This window comes from Haliotis cracherodii, unplaced genomic scaffold (genome assembly GCF_022045235.1).
Source record: "Haliotis cracherodii isolate W230 unplaced genomic scaffold, xgHalCrac1.p SCAF_16, whole genome shotgun sequence".
Classification (NCBI taxonomy): Eukaryota; Metazoa; Mollusca; class Gastropoda; order Lepetellida; family Haliotidae; genus Haliotis; species Haliotis cracherodii.
In genome coordinates, this window is record NW_027266271.1 from 16,927,645 (window position 1) to 16,949,611 (window position 21,967).

Here is a 21,967-nt window from a genome sequence, read left to right on the forward strand (position 1 = left end):
GAAGGTGATATGACAATAAAGAACAAGAAAATATTGTAACCAACATGTTTATTCCAATAAATCAACTGAACAACAAAGTCGTCACACTTGATACACCAAGTATAACCACTGTCTGCAGTGTCCCAACATTGGGCATCATACACTATGTTACAATACACACATCTCCTGACTTGCCACATCTTGTCCAAAGCCATCTCTTAACATCAAAATGGGTAACTGGAGATCTAACTAAAACAGATAAAGAGTCTAAAGACTGGCAATGTATTACTTTTGATTTGTATTAGAATCATAAATTGTGTCCTTAGAAGCAAATATATTTTTTGGCATTCCCGCACTGAATAACATTGGTTTCATATGCATCAATGCATTTTACTGCCCGTATGACAATGCACACATTGTAACGTAAAATTATATAGAACTTGGTAAGTTACTCTTATCTTATAAAAAAATAGAGTAATATTCCACACACATAAAAACGACATTAGGAGGTCAAAGCATAATGAATTCAACAAACATTAGACAAGTGTAGAAATCCAGAGAAGGGGGGGGGGGGGGGGGGGGGGGGAGGGAGGAGGGAGAGATGCAAGGGATTTGCATCCCCACACACTTTGCTGGAAAGTTACAACAAAAACATAACAGTTATCATACAACTAAAAAAATAGTCTTTAACAATATTTTGGGCAAATTATCTTCAATTTCTACTGGCGAGTTTCTTTATATACAAGATGAGGTCTATATCAAGTTTTATATGATACGGACATAAAAGTCAAAGTATTAGAATTCATATTTGGGAACAAATAACACAGTATCTATGATTCTCTAGTTCTCCACCTGGACCACAAACAAAGATAAAATTAATTATTTTGACAGGAAACCTGACTCTAAGCATCACAAAGTTTGTCAAAAAATGAATGTGTTTCTGTTTACCAGTGCCTTCTAAATACATTTTGTTATTCAGTAGTTTGAGTGTGGTGTGTAATTTATAAACACCATTTGGTTATTCAAGCTGAAGTTTTGATTATGTCTCGTTAGTTCTAGAAGCACATTTATTACCAAGCAGTTTGACTGTATCTTGTAAGTTCAAGAAAAAGATATTTTTCAGTCATTTGTGTCTTGTCAGCTTAAAAAACATTTGGTATATAGTCATATCATCGTGTGTTGTAAGTTCAATGATTATTTCAGTTAAAAAAACATTTGTTTGATTGTATCTTGTAAGTTCTAACACCATTTTGTGAATCGCAAGTCGGCAGCACCTTGTTCACAATAATTAGCATCCTTCAAGAAAAATGGAGAAGAGGGAATAAAAATTAAAAACTTGATCATGGAATGTTTTTATAAATATTACCTGCAGCAGGTGGGGGGGGAGAAGAAAAATTAAACAAAATTGATGACTTTAGGACCATTATACGCTGCAAGCTTCTTCTTTTTTTCTCGTAAGAGAAAGGTCGATATCTGGGGCAAAATCTGTATATCAAAGATAACGGCTACATCTCTAGATTTATATATGCAAGAAATGTTCATGATGAGATGGCGACTGAACAATTCGGCAAAATATCTCTGCCAAATTGACCATCATAAGTTTTAAAGATGACATTTTTTAAAACACTTTGTAAACTCAAAATAATTTTGCCTGTATTGGACTAAATTTGGATTTGTCATTTTCCCAATATTTCCCCCATTGCTTCAGTGAAACCAGAGGGTGTGTTATGGTGCCACATCTAAAGATCAATGTGATATTGTAAACGCCTTCATCAGAAACACCAATGTCCTAAAAATAAATTAGCAAGCCAACAAACTACATACATTAAACACACATATACTTAACTTAGTACACCAACAACAAGCTATGTACATATTAACAACTGAAATTATCTGACTAGAACCTATGTGCATCAGAGGCCAATGTTCGAAAGGAAGGTGGGTGCAAGGGCTGTTTAATTGTTTGTTTGTTTGTTTGTTTGTTTGTTTGTTTGTTGTTTAGTGCCTCACTCAGCAATATTCCAGCTATATTACGGCGGTCTGTAAATATTCAAGTCTAAACCAGACAATCCAGTGATTGACATCATGAGCATTGATCTACGCATTTCAAATGATGTCAGTCACTGGATAGTCCTGGTGTCTGAAGGTTTGCTTGTATAAAGCATCAGAATCTAGGGACCCCCTTGATAATTAAACACTGCACAATATACAAAACCCTCAAAATATACAAAATGATTTTATGAAAATATTACAAAAATTACATGTATCACTACTTTGTGAATCTGACTGTATTGACAACACCAAAGCCAGTTTTTTATGGCAAGTCTTTGATAAGGAATGACAGAGTTAGATGTCATATAGGTTAAGATTCGGCAAGGATACATCCTAGAGGAGACTGACAAGAGACAATCACACTAAAATCAGATATCTAACTCTGATACGATACCTCTCTGTATGAAGATCTGATATCCCTCCACAGCACGTTGGATAAGGTGAACTTCCTAATCAGTTACTCAGTGTAAAGTTTTCCAAATATTTCTTAAATGAACTTAATTGTCAAGTTCTGAATGTCAATAACAAAGGCATTGGGATTACACTGTAATGGGAACTTTATACATCAGAAAGTGAGGACCATAGAGGAATATAATTGTGTTCTGTGTGGGTTTTCTTTAGATGAAATAGAAATTCCTGAATCCAGGCAGTTATATAATGAAGCCAAATCCCATCTGATTGTGTAAAAAACACCCATTTCATTTAGATTTGGCGGTTAAAGATCGGTTAAGCTTCACCTTATAGAGGGGCATCAGATAAACATGCAGTGTGGTATTGCATCAGTGTAGACCACGACTAGGCAGCACCCCGTGTCATGTGGTTACCTGCCAAGATGACTACGACTTCATGTTCAATGGCCATCACCTTGGTCATCACAAACAATATTGCAATCCAGACCCTGCTTTCAAATTACAGCATGACCAGTGTATCGCCCGATCCAGTTAGTCGCCTCTTACGACAAGCATGGGATGCTGAAGACCACTTCCAACCCAGTGAGTGAGAGAGTATGGTTTTACGCCGCTTTTAGCAATATTCCAGCAATATCATGGCATGGCCAACCCAGATCAATCCAAATCCCAACACGAGGAGTTTAAGTGGGTGATTGTTGTTTAACACTGCATCAGTAATCTTGCAGCTATTCAAAGTCAATGAAGGAGTTTAAGCTGAGTTCTCAACTTTATCAATATCAATATGGTTTGCAAGATAACAACATACCTACCTGGGCTACACAACCACTAGTTGGCTAATTCTATTTGTCTTTGGAGTACCTCAACACTTTGATTAATTCATACACACATTATTACATCCTTCAAACATGTCCACAATAGACTTCATGGTATTCATTATGCACACGTATCATTTAACAGCAAACACATAAAAAAGACACAGGAACAGTATATTCTGACACAAACGCTCCTAGGTGCTACCATGCCTTTATATCAGCTAATATTCAAGAGAATATGCTGGAATGGTACCCTTTGAATCAGATAAGCCTTGCTAAAATAAATGTCTTGTTTCTCATGAACTGCATGCGCCTAATTTGTTTTTTTCATTTTCAAGCACTGTCAAGGAAATGTTTTAACTCAAATTTCATTTTTGCACTGAATTCCAACTTTTTGCTCTAGATTCAGACTTTTTGTACTGGATTCCAACTTTTTGCACGGGATTCCAATTTTATGTACAAGATTCCAACTCTTTGCATCTTAAGCTGTCACTCTGTTAAAAAGTCAACAATGTTTAAACAAATAGCCTAAACTGTGGCCAGCTGAAATTTTGCAAAATTCTGAAACTGAACTGGTCACAGAATTAAGATTGGAATAACTGCACTGGTTTTGCAAAATATAGTCACTCAGTTCTTAGCACTTCTAAAATCCAAAATTTTCAGCAAGAGGTTTATTTTCATAGATAAATAATTTGAATTAAAATACTAATACTGACTGCAGGACAAAATGCGAAATACATCTTATTCATCACAAACAAAATCTTTAAGATATTTTATGAACCAATAATTTACCCATTTTCATTGATATTCATTAATTCATCAGATCAGAAAACAATAAGTGACAGCATGGAATACCACTTGGTCATGTGGTGTAATATCATGCACGTATTCCACATCCACCTGCACCAAACATCCAAACACCAGGAACTACCTCTACATAGAAAATATAGAAATCTTTCAGGTTACCATGATACTATTGCCCTTTGTCAGTAATACTACTTTTTGATTTTTTACTTTGGCCTTGTCCCCAAACATTATTGTAGTTGTCTTCTAGTTGTTGCTGTCTTGCTGCTTCTTTGGAGGCTTCATTTGTTCCACCCTGAAATAGGAGAAAACACATGGAGGTGAAAACACGAGCTCTGGAGGTGAGGCGAGGTGAAATGGTGTTCAAGATTATTACACTTATATAGCGATGTGCAGGCATGTCTGAGTGTGGCTGCTGGTACTTGTCCGCACTAATGCCATGCCGCATTTTTAACATGAATACCCTACTCAGACACAGTATACCAACTCCGAGTCGCCCAGTCCTTGATCTAACCCCTTAATGCCTGCCGTTACAGTATACCAACTCCGAGTCGCCCAGTTCTTGTTTTAACCCCTTAATGCCTGCCGTTACAGTATACCAACTCCGAGTCACCCAGTCCTTGTTGTAACCCCTTAATGCCTGCCGTTACAGTATACCAACTCCGAGTCGCCCAGTCCTTGTTGTAACCCCTTAATGCCTGCCATTACAGTATACCAACTCCGAGTCCCCCAGTCCTTGTTGTAACCCCTTAATGCCTGCCGTTACAGTATACCAACTCCGAGTCGCCCAGTCCTTGTTGTAACCCCTTAATGCCTGCCATTACAGTATACCAACTCCGAGTCGCCCAGTCCTTGTTGTAACCCCTTAATGCCTGCCGTTACAGTATACCAACTCCGAGTCGCCCAGTCCTTGTTGTAACCCCTTAATGCCTGCCGTTACAGTATACCAACTCCGAGTCGCCCAGTCCTTGTTGTAACCCCTTAATGCCTGCCGTTACAGTATACTAACTCCGGGTCGTCCAGTCCTTGTTGTAACCCCTTAATGCCTGCCGTTACAGTATACCAACTCCGAGTCCCCCAGTCCTTGTTGTAACCCCTTAATGCCTGCCGTTACAGTATACTAACTCCGCATCACCCAGGCCTTGTTGTAACCCCTTAATGCCTGCTGTTACAGTATACCAACTCCGAGTCGCCCAGTCCTTGTTGTAACCCCTTAATGCCTGCCGTTACAGTATACCAACTCCGAGTCGCCCAGTCCTTGTTGTAACCCCTTAATGCCTGCCGTTACAGTATACCAACTCCGAGTCGCCCAGTCCTTGTTGTAACCCCTTAATGCCTGCCGTTACAGTATACCAACTCCGAGTCGCCCAGTCCTTGTTGTAACCCCTTAATGCCTGCCGTTACAGTATACCAACTCCGAGTCGCCCAGTCCTTGTTGTAACCCCTTAATGCCTGCCGTTACAGGATACCAACTCCGAGTCACCCAGTCTTTGTTGTAACCCCTTCATGCCTGCCGTTACAGTATACCAACTCCGAGTCACCCAGTCTTTGTTGTAACCCCTTCATGCCTGCCGTTACAGGATACCAACAAGGACCATCTCTTGACGTCTTTTGGTATGATGCTGCCGGGGATTGAACCCCTGACCTTCCACTCTCTGGGCGGACACTTTACCTCTAGACCCAGAGGCAGTCAGTAACACTGGAGAAGTGAGTGAGGGAAGGAGGGAGGGAGGGTGAATAATAACGTGGGCCTTCATGCCTTTGGCATGCTGAGCAAAGCCTTAACCATTTGGTCATCCCACTGCCCTATATTAAGGAAAGAAATAAAAATAAAAAAAACTTCAGCAATGTTGCCAGGGAAGTTGTTTGGATTTGTTCAAGGCAAACTATATCATATTTTATTAAACCCAAAGTCATATATATAAGAAGAACCTGATATTATTGAGGTGTAATATATTACCGGTAGTTCACTAAATTCTGCAATAAATCAAATTTTAAATTTTGTCACTATTCCAGAAAAAAGTATGTGATAATACAGTAGTACCCTGACGGTCTTTAAATGTAAAGTAACCAAGACTTACCGTATTCGACATAATAAGCGCCCAGGGCGCTCTCAAAATAAGAAATAGGGGGCTCTGATTAGAATATTATTTGGTGAAAAAAAGCAGAGTTGAAAGATAAATTTCGTGATTTATGCTGACAGCCTGAAATGTTATTGTACGACAGATATATTTTTCCAGAATTTAATTGCCCATAATTAAAGGTGCATATAACACATGAGTGCATATTATATGCAAATAAATAAGTGTTGTGTACATTGATCAATCAGAAGGGGTGCTACTTGGGATTATTCACTCGCCAATACATTAGCAAATATCGCCGTGGGTGCTTATTAGAGCTGGGCACTTATTACGTCGAATACTGTATAAAGTAATCCAGACTTGGCATGATGCAATTACAAATTCTAACTTTTTATCTCATTACAGTGCCATGAAAATATCTCTCTTTGAACCAGAATCTTACATCAATAACCTTGAGGATTGAGAGATACGAAGAAGTTTCTGTAAATTTAGAATATCTTAACTTAAATCCGATACTCTACGTACACATTGTAATTAAGCTTCTGTTGAAGATGGGTATCATATTATGTTTATATGTCCTAAGTACTCAAATATTACAATAAGGTATTTACCTCATTATAGCTTTACCAGAACTCAGTCAATGGTGAATTTGTTAAATACTACAAATGTACATCTTCTTAAATCTGTTGCTTTGTTCATAAAACATGTTTTTCAATTACAAGCTCTCGTGTAACCACTTATCTTTTCCCATAAAATTGTACTTTAGGCCATGGGGCCATACTACAGAATAAACTACTACTACAAGGAACCCAAGTTTACAGATTAGCCACTTGGGGTGAACAAGTCCCAGATATCCTTTCAGCAGTCAGCGGAGGGACAACACTGATCTACAACAAACAAAACTGACCAGGATCACCAAAACAAGGGATTTAGACGTTCCATTCCTAACCCAGGTCAAACATGGACTGGACTTAGTTCTGAATGTGAGCCAAGGACATCTCACAGATCAACAGATATTTTGAAAATTATTCCTGTTGGGTTAACATCGTTGTGTTTCTGAGTGTATCATGTCTCAGTCTGTGCTAAAAAGTTTTGAGACTACCACCCAAAGCTTGGCTCTTTGCATCATTTTCTGGGTAGCTTAGCGTTATCATGAGGACTATTAATAGCTGAGCTAGACCAAACAGATTCTAACTAGACCCGGGCTTCGGATTAGTGGTTAAAGTCGCAAAATAGTCTCATATTTTGCCTATACCATATGCCTGACATCCTCTCCAAAGCTTTAATTTTATTGATGTTTTTTAGCATAATTTGAAATAAAACTGCATTTCTTGAACACTCAACGTTTGATAACAAAGGGTCCTAAAACGAACGGAGTTTAGCACAGTCAGCAATACTGCAGAGACATCATAGCAGAAATAATCAATCAGAAGCAGACAAACCAGTGATTGACATTATGAGTAATATCCCACACCATCAGGTTATGATGACATGCAATAATTGAGCCTGCCCATCTGATCCATTTAAGTTGTCACTTATTTATTTATTATTTGACTCCAGCTGCATCCTGGAATCTCCACTGAACACTTTGAATTAAAACATAACACTAGTACATCATCCTACACTAAGGCTTCATCCTTTTGTGAATTAAAAGATGAAGTATAGTTTCATGCCTGAAGAAGACCAACTAATAGTCCCTGAAATAAAGTTATGCATCTGATTAAATAATAGATTCCTCAAGTCTGAGGTATTAGGGAACCTTCAAGTCTGAGGTTTTCAGGGTTCCTCAAGTCTGAGGTATTAAGGAACCCTTAAGTCTGAGGTATCAAGGAACCGTTAAGTCTGAGGTTTTCAGTGACCCTCAAGTTTGAGGTATTAGCAAACCCTCAAGTCTGAGGTTTTCAGGGACCCTCAAATCTGAGGTATTTGCAAACCCTCAAGTCTGAGGTTTTCAGGGACCCTCAAGTCTGAGGTATTAAGGAACCCTAAAGTCTGAGGTATTAAGGAACCCTCAAGTCTGAGGTTTTCAGGGACCCTCAAGTCTGAGGTATTAAGGAACCCCCAAGTCTTAATTTTTCGTGGCTAGATCTGAGAATGGATAAGTACAGGCTGAAAAGTGGATGAAGGATGGAATGGGGTTGTTGTTTTATTGGGTATATGCTCTGGGGTCTGTAACTGACACTGCCTGAAGCTTTTAGCTGCCTTTAAAACTTCCTCACCAATTTAAACAAAAACATAAACCATGTGATGTAAAGAATAGAACTAAGCATGCAAAGAGGCAATCCCATTAATATCCATATGATACCAACATGTGTCTTACGAAACAAAAATGTCAACTATTGAACAAAAGTTGAACAAAACAATGTATGTTTTCAATTTAATTCAAAGTGTTTGAGTGAGATTCAATGCCTGCCAAAGTTGGCATCGTTTGACTTCTCTCAAAATGGATATCATGTATGTCAACAGGAATCATTGCTCCAAGGTTCCTGACAGACATATCTTTGGCATGAGGTTAAAAGTTGACTTACAAGCCAGAAAAATGCATGCTCTTAGACCTGTGAAAACATATGTGTTTTAAAATGACACTTTGTGTCTTTGTTTTGAGACAATTTCAAACACATTTTTAACACACAAAACTATACAATACATTCTTACACCATGTTCAAAAATAACCAAAATGATATGACACATGTTCTGTTACAAGACACTCACAAACTGCTATAGGTTTGGTAATTAGGACAAAATGGACAATAAGTCATATTTCCCACAGAATTTGAATGCTACATTCTTCCCAGGAAAAAATCAATTTGTTTGACATAAAAAAAGGGTATTATTATCATTGAAATGGACCTACTGCTGCTGGGAGAATTGGTCTCACAAATCTAAGTTTCTGTTGGTGAGACCAATATAAGATGAAATAAGTGAATCAGTTTACACCACTTTGAACAGTATTCCAGTTCCAGCACATGGGGGGCAGTCGGGTAGCCTGGTGGTTAAAGCGTTCGCTCATCACGCCGAAGACCCGGGTTCGATTCCCGACATTGGAACAATGTGTGAAGCCCATTTCTGGTGTCCCCGCCGTGATATTGCTGGAATATTGCTAAAAGAGGCGTAAAACCAAACTCACTCACTCACTCCAGCACATGTAAGTGCAGCACCCTACACTACAGGACCATTTTTGGTGTCACCCACCGTGATACTGTAAATCATGAAATTAATGTGTCTCCAAAAGAATGCGACCGCTGATCCCTTACCAAAAATGCGATTCAATATGAATGCGACACCCCCTCCTCTGAAGCATCAGTGGATTTCTATCTAAAGAAAACGTCCTCTGTCAGGTTTACAGGAGAATCATCACCTTAATCCAACCTTACAAAAATCCAATTACACACCAAATAGCATCGCTTATTAGTGCTAAGTAGAGTACTCACGCTAAAACAATACATGTGCGCTTGCTTGTGGCGCCTTTGACGCAGTCGCAAAGAACAAAGACACTGTGTTGTGTGGGTGGCGTCAGTCTGGACTTGCAGGTGTGATCAGTGATGACATAAGTGAGTAGAACTCTTGTCTTGACCCAAGCAGTGACAATTCACAAAATGTAATTAGTGTTTGAGTGACATTGTTTATATACTTGTTACAAGTGCTGCTCAATAAACAGTGATGTTGAATACATAGTTGTTTGTTTTCAACTTATGTCTAAGTTGGTATTTCTGCTATCCAAAATGTCTTATTGTTGATATGCGATGTTTAATAATGTGAGCAAAGCCCACTCGCATTTTTCGCATTTAATTCACGCTCACATTCATTTAAAGATTTACAGTATTGCTGGAATATTGCAAAAAGCGGCGTAAAACCTCACTCACTCACTTATTCACTATCAAATTTGGCACTCACTGCCTTCATCCAAAATACATTGTTTTAGACACGTTTGCCATCTAATTGCTAAGTTTTCTGACGACTTGTAGAAGCCTTGTTCTCATAATGTCAGTGTCATGATGTAAACTGACCACAGCCAAAGGGATTTTTCACAAAGACGCAAGCAAAGAGAGTTGATAGCCAACAGGGACCTTCTGTTTGCATGCGGATTGCTATGTCCCTGATACCTGGCTGGTTTGTGCTGACCACTGCTGACCAACTGACCTATTTTCACATACAACATGTGGCCATTGATGACATTCTGAGGGTGGTCAAGCCCCGTTTGAAGAATCACTGTGATGTGTCAACTTCAGAAAAAGCTGTGGAAAATGTCTTGTTTTTGTGAATACCATATTCATGCAAAAAGCACCTGCTCTCATAAGTTACTACCGTATTCGACCCATTAAGCACCCAGGGCGCTTAAAAAAAGACAGAAGGGGTGGGCGCTTCTCAAATTTCGAATTTGTACTGACGAAGTTTCTCATCACCCGTTCGTTTGCCGGACTTCGCTGAAGGGGTACAGTGTAAATTTTTTCTGCGCATAACATTCAAAGTCACAAATATCTAAAATAAACAGAATACAATCATGCCCCGCTTATACAGACTTCAAATATCCGGAAACCTCAGTTCCCGGACGATTTTCATTTAAAACAAAATAATTACTATATAGATTTTCGGCACCAGGAAGGGGGCTTATTGGGGGAGGGGCGCTTAATGGGTCGAATACGGTATATTTGCTAATATATTGGCAAGTGAACAATCCCAATAAGCTCCCCTTCCGATTCATCAGTATACATAAAACTTACTTATTCGAGTATAAAACACACTCGTGTGTTATGCGCACCCTTAATTATGGGCAATTAAATTCTGGATAAATATATCTCTCATGTACAATATGCACAGACCTTTTCTTTAGTATCAATTCAGGCGGATATATGACATCGGAAATAGAATATCAACAATTCCACTTTGAGCTACGGAAGTTAACCCCTCTCTTACACTGTTTAAGTGTTCATTGTATATCTGGACTTATGTTTGCAATCTATTTATTAATTTTATTCAAAATGTTAGCAAAATCGTGTCCCTACGATACTTACAACTTGCTCCGTTCACCCCATTCCATGGAACCCGCTTTACCACATACAACCACAGCACCAACTCATATTTATCAATGCAACAACGATCTTATTTTCTTCTGTTATAAACATTAAATACATCATCATTCTCACCAAAAATAAGGTAAGTAATATAAGGTAATGTTTGAAAATCACAAACACAAAGCGGATGTTTATATTTGATTTTTCATCTTTACCTTCTGATTATCCGTACTTCCTGTTTGGAACGATGGGTGTCGACGATCATTTTTACTCGTCATTAATGTGGAGTTGCGTTATCACAAATACATAGATATATAAGTTAATACGTGCAAGTATGCAGGTAGGATTATTTGTAAGAGACATATATATTTAAAGGGGTAAAATACTGAGAACAGTTGTATGCTGCGTTAACCAAACCACGGGTCCGTCGGGTAGCCTAGTGGTTAAAGCGTTCGCTCGTCACGTCGAAGACCCGGGTTCGAATCCTGACATGGGTACAATGTGTGAAGCCCATTTCTGGTGTCCCCCGCCGTGATATTGCTGGAATATTGCTAAAAGCGGCGTAAAACCAAACTCACTCACTCACTCACTCAATCACTCACTCACTCAATCACTCACTCACTCACTCACCAAACCACGAAATTTATGATCTTTCAATTCTGTTTTTTTTTCACCAAAATTATTTTCCAATAAGTGCCCCCTATTTCTAATTTTGAGAGCGCCCTGGGCGCTTATTACATCAAATACGACAAGTCTTTCGCCCTCCCTGTATATCAACAACTGGAAATGGACAGTCACTAAGATTTGAAATTACATCATTTTTATACCAAGAGCTGGAAAACACAAGAAAAGCAACAGTCTTGTTGCCACGCTGAGAGGAGGGATGCCAAGGGAGGGGGGAGGTGCCTGGGAGTGGTCAGACACATGCTGACATATGGCATGTAAACAGAAATGAAGGTTGACGTTGACAAGATTACAGAAATTCAAACAAATTAGAGCTTTGCAGATTTGGTTTGTACCTGAAATTAAAATTGTTTTGGGCTCCATTTAGAGTTTTACTTTTTTTATTTTGTAAATATATATTTTGAAATAAGATAACTTTTGGAGTGGCATGTAAACAGAAATAAAGGTTGACATTGACAAGTATACTGGAATTCCAACAAATTGAGCTTTGTAGGTTTTGTTAGTCCCTGAAATAAATGATTTTTTCTGGGCTCCCATTTGGTTTTTTTATTTAAAATGTGCATGAGTGAAAAAGTAAGTTTTGAGGTTTGTTTTCATTACTTATTAAATATCTTTCCCCATGTAGCTTAATTCTCAACATAACTTCAGTGATACTTTGATGTCTTCACGGGGCTTTGAAGCGTCTACCTTGATCATAGCATTAAGCACGTGGTCACGAATTGTTAAAGGGCTCGAAAAAAGGTGAGGATTGAAAACGTGTGACATGGGGATATATGATGTGGGAGGAATGCTGGAAAGGAAGCAGATCTTAGATGTTTAACACCCTGAATGAACACAAGAGCACAGGTATTGTGCTGACAAACCTGGAAATATAATCTTGGTGAATCTGGGATTCGAACCCTCAATCACAGGTACCTATCAGGCCCAGGGAGGCAACTCTGTACAGGTAATTGGAGCACCTTAGACATCTGGACCACCCAGGACACGTTGGTAAAAACAACCAACTCTTACAAAATCACAGTTTCAAGACATACTATTCCAGATCAAATCTCCAGCTATGGCCAAGAGTGGGAGGTAACTTCTATACTCAGTGGATCCAGAGGAGGGGTCCAGGGGTCCGGAACAACACCCCCTTTTGAAAACCAAACATAGTATGTTGTCGGCAGAAAAGTATTTGAGAGAGGATTTTGATATTTTGGACCCCTCCCTTTCATAAATGCTGGATCAGTCCTTGCTGCTATGCTTTGCTGTACTTAACTGTTAATATCCTAATAAAACAATGACATTCTTAGCTAAAATACCTTAGTTTAGGTAACAACTGAAAAGAACTCCAACACAATTCAAACAAGATTTGTCATTTCAAAAACTGCTCAGGTAAGCAATGATCAAAGTTTTTACCTATTTTTTTCAGAAATATTTTGTCAAAAGAGTAAAGAAATATGATACAGGTAAGGACTGGGTATATTTGAAGGTCAAACTGACTTTAACTTGGACTTCAAACTTAGTGAACAAATGAAGCCATGACAAACTCTGAAAACAGCAACAGAGACCACCAAATAAGGTAACTATGGCAACAATTCCTCTTGCAGTTGGCGCCACATTCCTTCATTTATATTGATGTGCAAACCAACAGATTACTTAACAAATATGTAAAATATTTCACAATTGAGGTCAGCAATATTTGGACAGTTGACAGCAGTAATTATTGCGACTGAGGGGTTTTGACAGGTGGTTAAAATAATCTAATCCTTGTCTTGGCATGTGTGACCAGTTAAGTTGTTGTAGGCCGCTCTACAAAGTATTGTTTTGATGCTAACAAGTATTGTATGTGAAAGTAGGTCAGGGTAACTGGCGAGGAGGCCAGTACACACACACCTGCTGTATCTGTAGGATACACAGCTAGACATGGCGACTGTTTCACACACCTGCTGTATCTGTAGGCTACAATACTAGACATGGCGACTGTTTCACACACCTGCTGTATCTGTAGGATACACTGCTAGACATGGCGACTGTTTCACACACCTGCTGTATCTGTAGGCTACAGTACTAGACATGGCGACTGTTTCACACACCTGCTGTATCTGTAGGATACACTGCTAGACATGGCTACTGTTTCACACACCTGCTGTATCTGTAGACTACACTGCTAGACATGGCTACTGTTTCACACACCTGCTGTATCTGTAGGCTACACTACTAGACATGGCGACTGTTTCACACACCTGCTGTATCTGTAGGCTACAAGCTAGACATGGCTACTGTTTCATACACCTACTGTATCTGTAGACTAAAGTGCTAGTCATGGCTACTTTTTCACACACCTGCTGTATCTGTAGGCTACAGTACTAGACATGGCAACTGTTTCACACACCTGCTGTATCTGTAGACTACAGTACTAGACATGGCGACTGTTTCACACACCTGCTGTATCTGTAGACTACAGTCCTGGACATGGCGACTGTTTCACACACCTGCTGTATCTGTAGACTACAGTCCTGGACATGGCGACTGTTTCACACACCTGCTGTATCTGTAGGCTACAAGCTAGACATGGCGACTGTTTCACACACCTGCTGTATCTGTAGACTACAGTGCTAGACATGGCTACTGTTTCACACACCTACTGTATCTGTCGACTACAGTGCTAGACATGGCGACTGTTTCACACACCTGCTGTATCTGTAGGCTACAGTGTTAGACATGGCTACTGTTTCACACACCTGCTGTATCTGTAGGCTACAGTACTAGACATGGCTACTGTTTCACACACCTGCTGTATCTGTAGGCTACAGTACTAGACATGGTGACTGTTTCACACACCTGCTGTATCTGTAGGCTACAAGCTAGACATGGCTACTGTTTCATACACCTGCTGTATCTGTAGACTACAGTGCTAGACATGGCTACGGTTTCACACAACTGCTGTATCTGTAGACTAGAGTGCTAAACAAGGCTACTGTTTCACATACCTGCTGTATCTGTAGACTACAGTGCTAGACATGGCTACGGTTTCACACAACTGCTGTATCTGTAGACTACAGCGCTGGACATGGCTACTGTTTTACATACCTGCTGTATCTGTAGACTACAGCGCTGGACATGGCTACTGTTTTACATTCTGCACCCATGTACGATTGTTGGTTATTACCTACGCTTGTTCTGTAACCTACGCTTGTTGTAAGAGGCAATTGTATGGATTGAGCTAAAGGTTCAATTACATCCTTCACAGGATTAAACCCCTACAACGATCCTTAACAAGACTAATATGTTGGACAACACACAAAGGCTTCTCAGTCAATATTTGAAAAATTGTTCACAGTAACAAGACTAACACTCTTCTGTTTTGTCGCAATCATAACCTTATTATTTGAACAAAAGCTCATGTATGTGCAAGTTGACAACAAGATTCGGGAGTGAATCTGCTTCTGATTTCCACCCCTGGCATGGCCATAACCTGTGACCCAGCGGCCAGCCTGCTCACACCAAGCAGGTGAAGGCTTGCCTTTCTCAGGACATTCTCAAAACACATGGAAAATCTGGTTCGGATTTCAGGTTTCAGACATATGACCCCCTATGAAACAAATGCAACAGACAGACTTGCTGAATGATAGGCACGTTATAGGAATATACTTGGATCTTTAAAACATAACTTGTGTTCATTATTTTGTACGATCTTGAATGAAATATAGCCTGAAAAGAGTGTAGTTCACATGATATATATTTACTAGTGAGGTTTAATACTTCTTTGAACAGTATTTCAGTTGTATCACGGCGTAACAGCTTGATGTGGGAGGAAACCCTAAAGTATTTGTTTGTTTGTTGTTTTACACCACACTTAGCTATATCATGGCAGTCTGTAAATAATCAATTCTGGACCAGACAATCCAGTGATTGATATCATGAGCATTGATCTACGCAATTGGGAAACGATGACATGCATCAACCAAGTCAGCAAGCCTGACCACCCGATCCCATTCGTCACCTCTTACGACAAGCATAGTCGCCTTTTACGGCAAGTATGGGTTGCTGAAGACCTATTCTACCCCGGAATCTTCACGGGTCTGCTAGATCAGTGAGATGCCATTACAAAGTTTAACATGAATACTCCACTCAGACACAGTATACTGACTCCGAGCCGACCAGTCCTTGATTTAGCCCCTTGATGCCGAGCGCCAGACAGGGTTACAACAAGTACATCTTTTAACGTCTTTTGGTATGATGCGGCCGGGGATGGAACATCAAACTGTCAGTTCCTCGGGCTGACCCTCTACCACTAGACCACGGAGACAGTCCAACCACTAGACCACGGAGGCAGTCCAACCACTAGACCACAGAGGCAGTCCAACCACTAGACCATGGAAGCAGTCCAACCACTAGACCACAGAGGCAGTCAAACCACTGGACCACAGAGGCAGTCCAACCACTAGACCACGGAGGCAGACCAACCACTAGACCACAGAGGCAGTTCAACCACTAGACCACAAAGGCAGTCCAACCACTAGACCACAGAGGCAGTCCAACCACTAGACCACTAGACCACGGAGGCAGTCCAACCACTAGACCACAGAGGCAGTTCAACCACTAGACCACAGAGGCAGTCCAACCACTAGACCACGGAAGCAGTCCAACCACTAGACTACGGAGGCAGACCAACCACTAGACCACAGAGGCAGTCCAACCACTAGACCACAAAGGCAGTCCAACCACTAGACCACGGAGGCAGTCCAACCACTAGACCACAGAGGCAGTCCAACCACTAGACCATGGAGGCAGTCCAACCACTAGACCACAGAGCCAGTCCAACCATTAGACCACGGAAGCAGTCCAACCACTAGACCACAGAGGCAGTCCAACCACTAGACCACGGAGGCAGTCCAACCACTAGACCACGGAGGCAGTCCAACCACTAGACCACAAAGGCAGTCCAACCACTAGACCACGGAGGCAGTCCAACCACTAGACCACGGAGGCAGTCCAACCACTAGACCACGGAGGCAGTCCAACCTCTAGACCACAGAGGCAGACCAACCACTAGACCACAGAGGCAGTCCAACCACTAGACCACGGAGGCAGACCAACCACTAGACCACAGAGGCAGTCCAACCACTAGACCACGGAGGCAGACCAACCACTAGACCACGGAGGCAGACCAACCTCCATCCCCACAACTCAGTTCCGACCTATGGAACACTGAGCAAACTCCCATAGTTTAACACAGTCACAGACTTAGTACTATGATCACTTTGATCTAGTGAGCAATGGTCTAATGGAAACACAAAGTTATGAACCCTGACTTTAAACCTTACTCACTCACTCTTTGAGTTTCTGTACTATAAGTGAGAAAGGTTTAAAGCCACTTTCAGCAATATTCCATCACCAGACACAAGAATGAACTTCACACATGTTGGGAATTGAACCTGGACCTGCAGCATGACAACCAAACCCTCTTACCACTAGGCTACCCCACCTGCCTTATAACATATGAAATAGCAAGAAACATATCTACTGGAACCCCATCAAGCTATGATGGATCACAAACAGCCTCTGAAACAAGACCCAGGACTACCATCCCTCAACAGCTTCTTCCAATCTCCGTCATCTGAGACAGCCCCGGACCCTCCCATACCCTTGGCAACACCAGGAGACTACAGCCAGTGTTACACAGTACACAGTCACACAGTACACTGCATCTACCTGTGGGTGCAGCCAGTGCAAACATCCCCTGTTTGTTTCATTCAGACTACCTCACCCTGGCCCTTCCTCTTCTGACAAGCTCTTGCAGTGTTCGATTAAGGGAAGTCATGTGATCCTTGAGTTTGTTTCCTGTGGTATTTGAACCCCATAAAACTTAACCTTAATATGAGGGTCTTCATGCTTAATTTCAAACACTGTCTTTGGTCTACTTGACAAGTTCGTCTGTTTCACGCCATGATAGAAACTTTTTTTTATTTACAAGTCTTCGCATAGCAAAACCCTTAAAAATGGTAAATTTCATTTAGTCCTTAAGATACCTTAACTACTGGGCAGCCTGGCAAGGACTAAAGGACTTGTGCCAATTTCTATCTCTGTGATGGAAACCTGAAAATAATCGAGTCTGCCAGAGACAATCCAGTGTGAGCAACAAACCATGTCATCGGGTTACGAAGATATGCAATCAATCAAGTCACAGAGCCTGACCACCCATTCCACTTGGTCACCTCTGGTCATCAGTATTTGGCTGTGACCGAAGTGTGTTTGACTATGAGATGGATGTTTACCTGAGACAAGGTTGTTAGATTCAGACAAGGGTGTCTGGCTGAGACCAAAGTGTTTGAATGATACAAGGGTGTTTGACTATGAGATGGGTGTTTGCCTGAGACAAGGGTGTTAGATTCAGACAAGGGTGTCTGGCTGAGACCAAAGTGTTTGAATGATACAAGGGTGTTTGACTATGAGATGGGAATTTGGCTGAGACTATGAGTGTGACAAGTGTGTTTCATTCAGACCAGGGTGTTTGACAGAGACTATGGTGTTTGAATGTGAGACCAAGTGTGTTTGGTTGAGACCATGTTGGTTGACAGAGGCCAGGGTGTTTGACTTTGACCAGGGTGTTTCATTCAGACCAGGGGGTTTCATTCAGACCAGGGGGTTTCATTCAGACCAGGGTGTTTGAATGTAACAAGTGTGTTTGGTTGAGACCATGGTGATTGACAGAGAACAGGGGGTTTCATTCAGACCAGGGGGTTTCATTCAGACCAGGGTGTTTGACATAGACGAAGGTGTTTGACTTAGACAAGGGTGTTTGGCTTTGCCCAAGTTGCTTGATTAAGAATAAGATGCTTGACTGAGCCCAGAGTGTTTGACAGAGATGAGGCTATTTGACTGGGCCCAAGGTGTTTGACTGTGTCAGATGGACCTTCCAGCGGTAGAAACTAACACTTTTGAACCACTAACTCTTATAATGATAACATATAGCAAAACCCTTACAAAGGGTAACGTTCTACTAATCCTTATGATACCTTAACTATTGGGCAGTTTGGCAAGGACTACAGAACTTGTGCCAATTTCTAACACTGACCTTCCACTTGCTGTCAATCGAGAAACTGCACCAAAATCTAACTTTCAATGAATTAAGATAAATGGATCCAAAAATAGCACAAAATATGTTAGAATCACCGCCCAAAAACCCCAAGAGAAAACATGACAGTTTTTGAGATACTAACCCCATCTGGTTGAAATTCTGTTGACCAAACATCCTTCTACTTCCTTCACAGGCCAGCAGCAGGACTTTGAATAGACACATGGTGGGACATTAACTGTCTCTTTGTAACCCTGGCAGCCACCACATGGCTTTATAATTAACACCCTCCCATTATATCAACTTGTGTTACCAACGTGTTCAAATTCAACAGAACTCCCAAAACCACAACAGGACATTCTTTCACGGAGCAGATTTGCACTTCCGATAATCTTTCACTCCACAAACCAATCATAAACATATCGCAGTGTGTAAAACATTTCTATATAGAATGGCATCTCAAGATAAAGGAATAATTGTTGTCAGATACAATGTATTCAGTCAACTGGAAGCCATCACAACCAAAGTGCAGACACATGGCTTTACATCTCGAGATTGAAGTTTCACAGATATGCATTCTCAGGGAGTAAATTGGTCCAACTTTTAGAGGACTTCCGAATCCATGCAGCTAATTGCCTCAAGTAGGGCATATATATTTTCACAACACCTCCATGATGAACAGAGTTATGTCATAAGTACAGGACTTGAACATGAACTCTTGGTGCACAAAGGGGTGTACGTACTTAAGAAATGTTTTGAAGTTTAATGTTTTCTGGTAAGACACAGGATATTTCACATATTGAGTATGACAAAATCCTCAAGTCAGATGTATGACTGGAATTATTAATATCAAGGTTAACATTAAAAATCTGTATGCTGTAATCTCCCTTGTTTACAGAGAATTCTGAAGGAACAAGGGGAGACAATTACCGATAGAACTTTGCGACCGAGGGATAATATGGATCAGAAAGATGTATTTGACACTGTGAATTCCCAAAATTTTGCACCAAAATATAATTAACCACAACAAGTCCAGATAAAATCAAGTTGACTGTTCAAAGTTCAGTTCTTGAAACTTAACAACAGACTGTTATTCCCCATTTGTCAAAGAATACTTCGAGATGATTACTCTCAGGATTGAAGTCCAGTAACTAAACTACATTGTGTCTCATTGTGAACATGTATCGCTGGCCCAGCCAGGCTGATGTGGAAACAAAAACATACTCACCAAAATTGCCACAATCATATTCTGGAAATTAGACGTGTCTTCCTGTGACAGTATGTGAATGGATTCATCTTCGTTGTCATAGTACCCAGTTGTTATGATCTTTACTTGAATCTTCCCACCTGAAAATGGAGACATTGAACTAAACTCAAGTAATGTCAATAACAGCAAATAATTAATGACTCATGTACTTAACCATTATGAAGATGTGACACTATGATAACGTTGTTCAAATCGGTTGATTCAGCTATGAAGACGTCATTCGAATCGGTTGTTTCTGGAATCAACAGATTTGAGGGGCGAGTTGATTTTCTTCCAGAGTCAACAGAATCCAGTGCCATCATCAATATCAAAACAGAGAAGTATATACAAAGTTAACTGTGAGTGAGTGAGTGACTTTTTGCTGCTTACAGCAAATGTATTCAGGCAATATCACGGCAGGGATGCCATTGATGGGTTTCCCATATTGTACCAACGGAGAGAATCAAACCCTGTAATGAATCAATACTTTAACCATTTGGCTACCTCGCTGCCCTTATGAGCTGAAATACTTACACAGTAAACACAGCTGACAACTGAGCATTGTAGCCAGTCAGTGAGGATGTTCCCAGGGCATTTTATTAAGGTGGTAAAAGCAAGATTTCACAAAGTTTTCAGAGTACATGCAAAAGTGTTTCTTCTTAACCTGTGAACACATTCCCTTAAATACATTGAGTGAGTTGGGTTTAACGCCGCTTTTAACAGTATTCCAGTTATATCACGGCATGTCAGCTTGATGTGGGAGGAAAGCCCGAAGTGATGCAGGTCTCAGAAGTTTACCACTTCGGTGAAACCCACGAGCACGGGTATGGTGCTGACAAACCTAGAAACATAATAGTGGCGAACCGTGTTTCGAACCCACAATCATAGGTTTCTGGCGTGCCAAGGGACGCAACTCTGCACAACGAATCACGGCGCTTTAGATGACTGGGCCACCTATGCCCCTCTGTAAAATGCAAACCACCCTGTTTGGTAAAGGTGGCTGTCAAAAACTACAGGTGTAGTTACTGAAACCACCTCTGAAATCCTGGCATGAAATCCTCAGATGTAAAGAGAGTGAGTGAGTTTGAGTGATGCTGCTTTTAGCAATATTCCAGCAATATCACAGCAGGGGACACCTGAAATGAGCCTCAATACAATGTAACCATGTGGGGAATCGAACCCAGGTCTTCAGCGTGGCGAGCGTACGCTTAACCACAAGGCTACCCCAGTGCCCCCTTCAACAATGCTGTCATAATGGTAACTCCCCCATTGGCTTTTCAGGACATTATTTGTTCTTCAGCTGCCTCTGCTTCTTGTAAGAGGCATCAAATTGGATCCAGTGGTTTCATTGTACCCACACGGAAAGGATCGTTACCCATGATATTAATCACTGGTTTGTCTGGTCCAGATTCCATTCATTTATGTCTTTGAATCCCCACACCATTGCATAATTTCAAATATATAATAAACTTTTCATAGAGGTCCAGAGGACTTGGTTATAATCTGAGTTGACTGGGCTACCTCTTTAAGGATTGTCTGGTCAAGACTTGATTATTTACAGACGGCTGACATATAGCTGGAACATTGCTGAGTGCAGCTTTAAACAAACAAACAAACAAACCTGTTTTAGAAGTTGCATTTCTTCAGCCTCATATGACCAAGTATTATGGAGTTACCTCCCTTACAACAAATGCCCATGTGTGTGACAGATTCCAACCAACAGAAGGTGTTGAACACACAATCTTGTAATACCTCACATTGTCATTTCATTGTTAGTCTAAACTAAACAACTAAACAACGCCTGAAATATCCTTCACTTCACCGCTT

At 40.7% G+C, this 21,967-nt stretch overlaps 1 protein-coding gene across 1 annotated transcript in view; it reads right to left on the bottom strand.

Annotated features, from left to right (window-relative positions):
- Positions 1-559: 559 nt before the first annotated feature.
- LOC139463885 (protein OS-9-like) overlaps positions 560-21,967 on the bottom strand; it is a 62,768-nt gene continuing 41,360 nt past the window's right edge. The window contains exons 15-16 of the mRNA XM_071245296.1: positions 20,123-20,241; positions 560-4,352 (exon numbers count right to left, since the gene is read on the bottom strand). Coding sequence (XP_071101397.1) covers positions 4,227-4,352; positions 20,123-20,241 — 245 coding nt within the window. The 3' untranslated portion in view covers positions 560-4,226. The remainder of the gene's footprint in view (positions 4,353-20,122; positions 20,242-21,967) is intronic.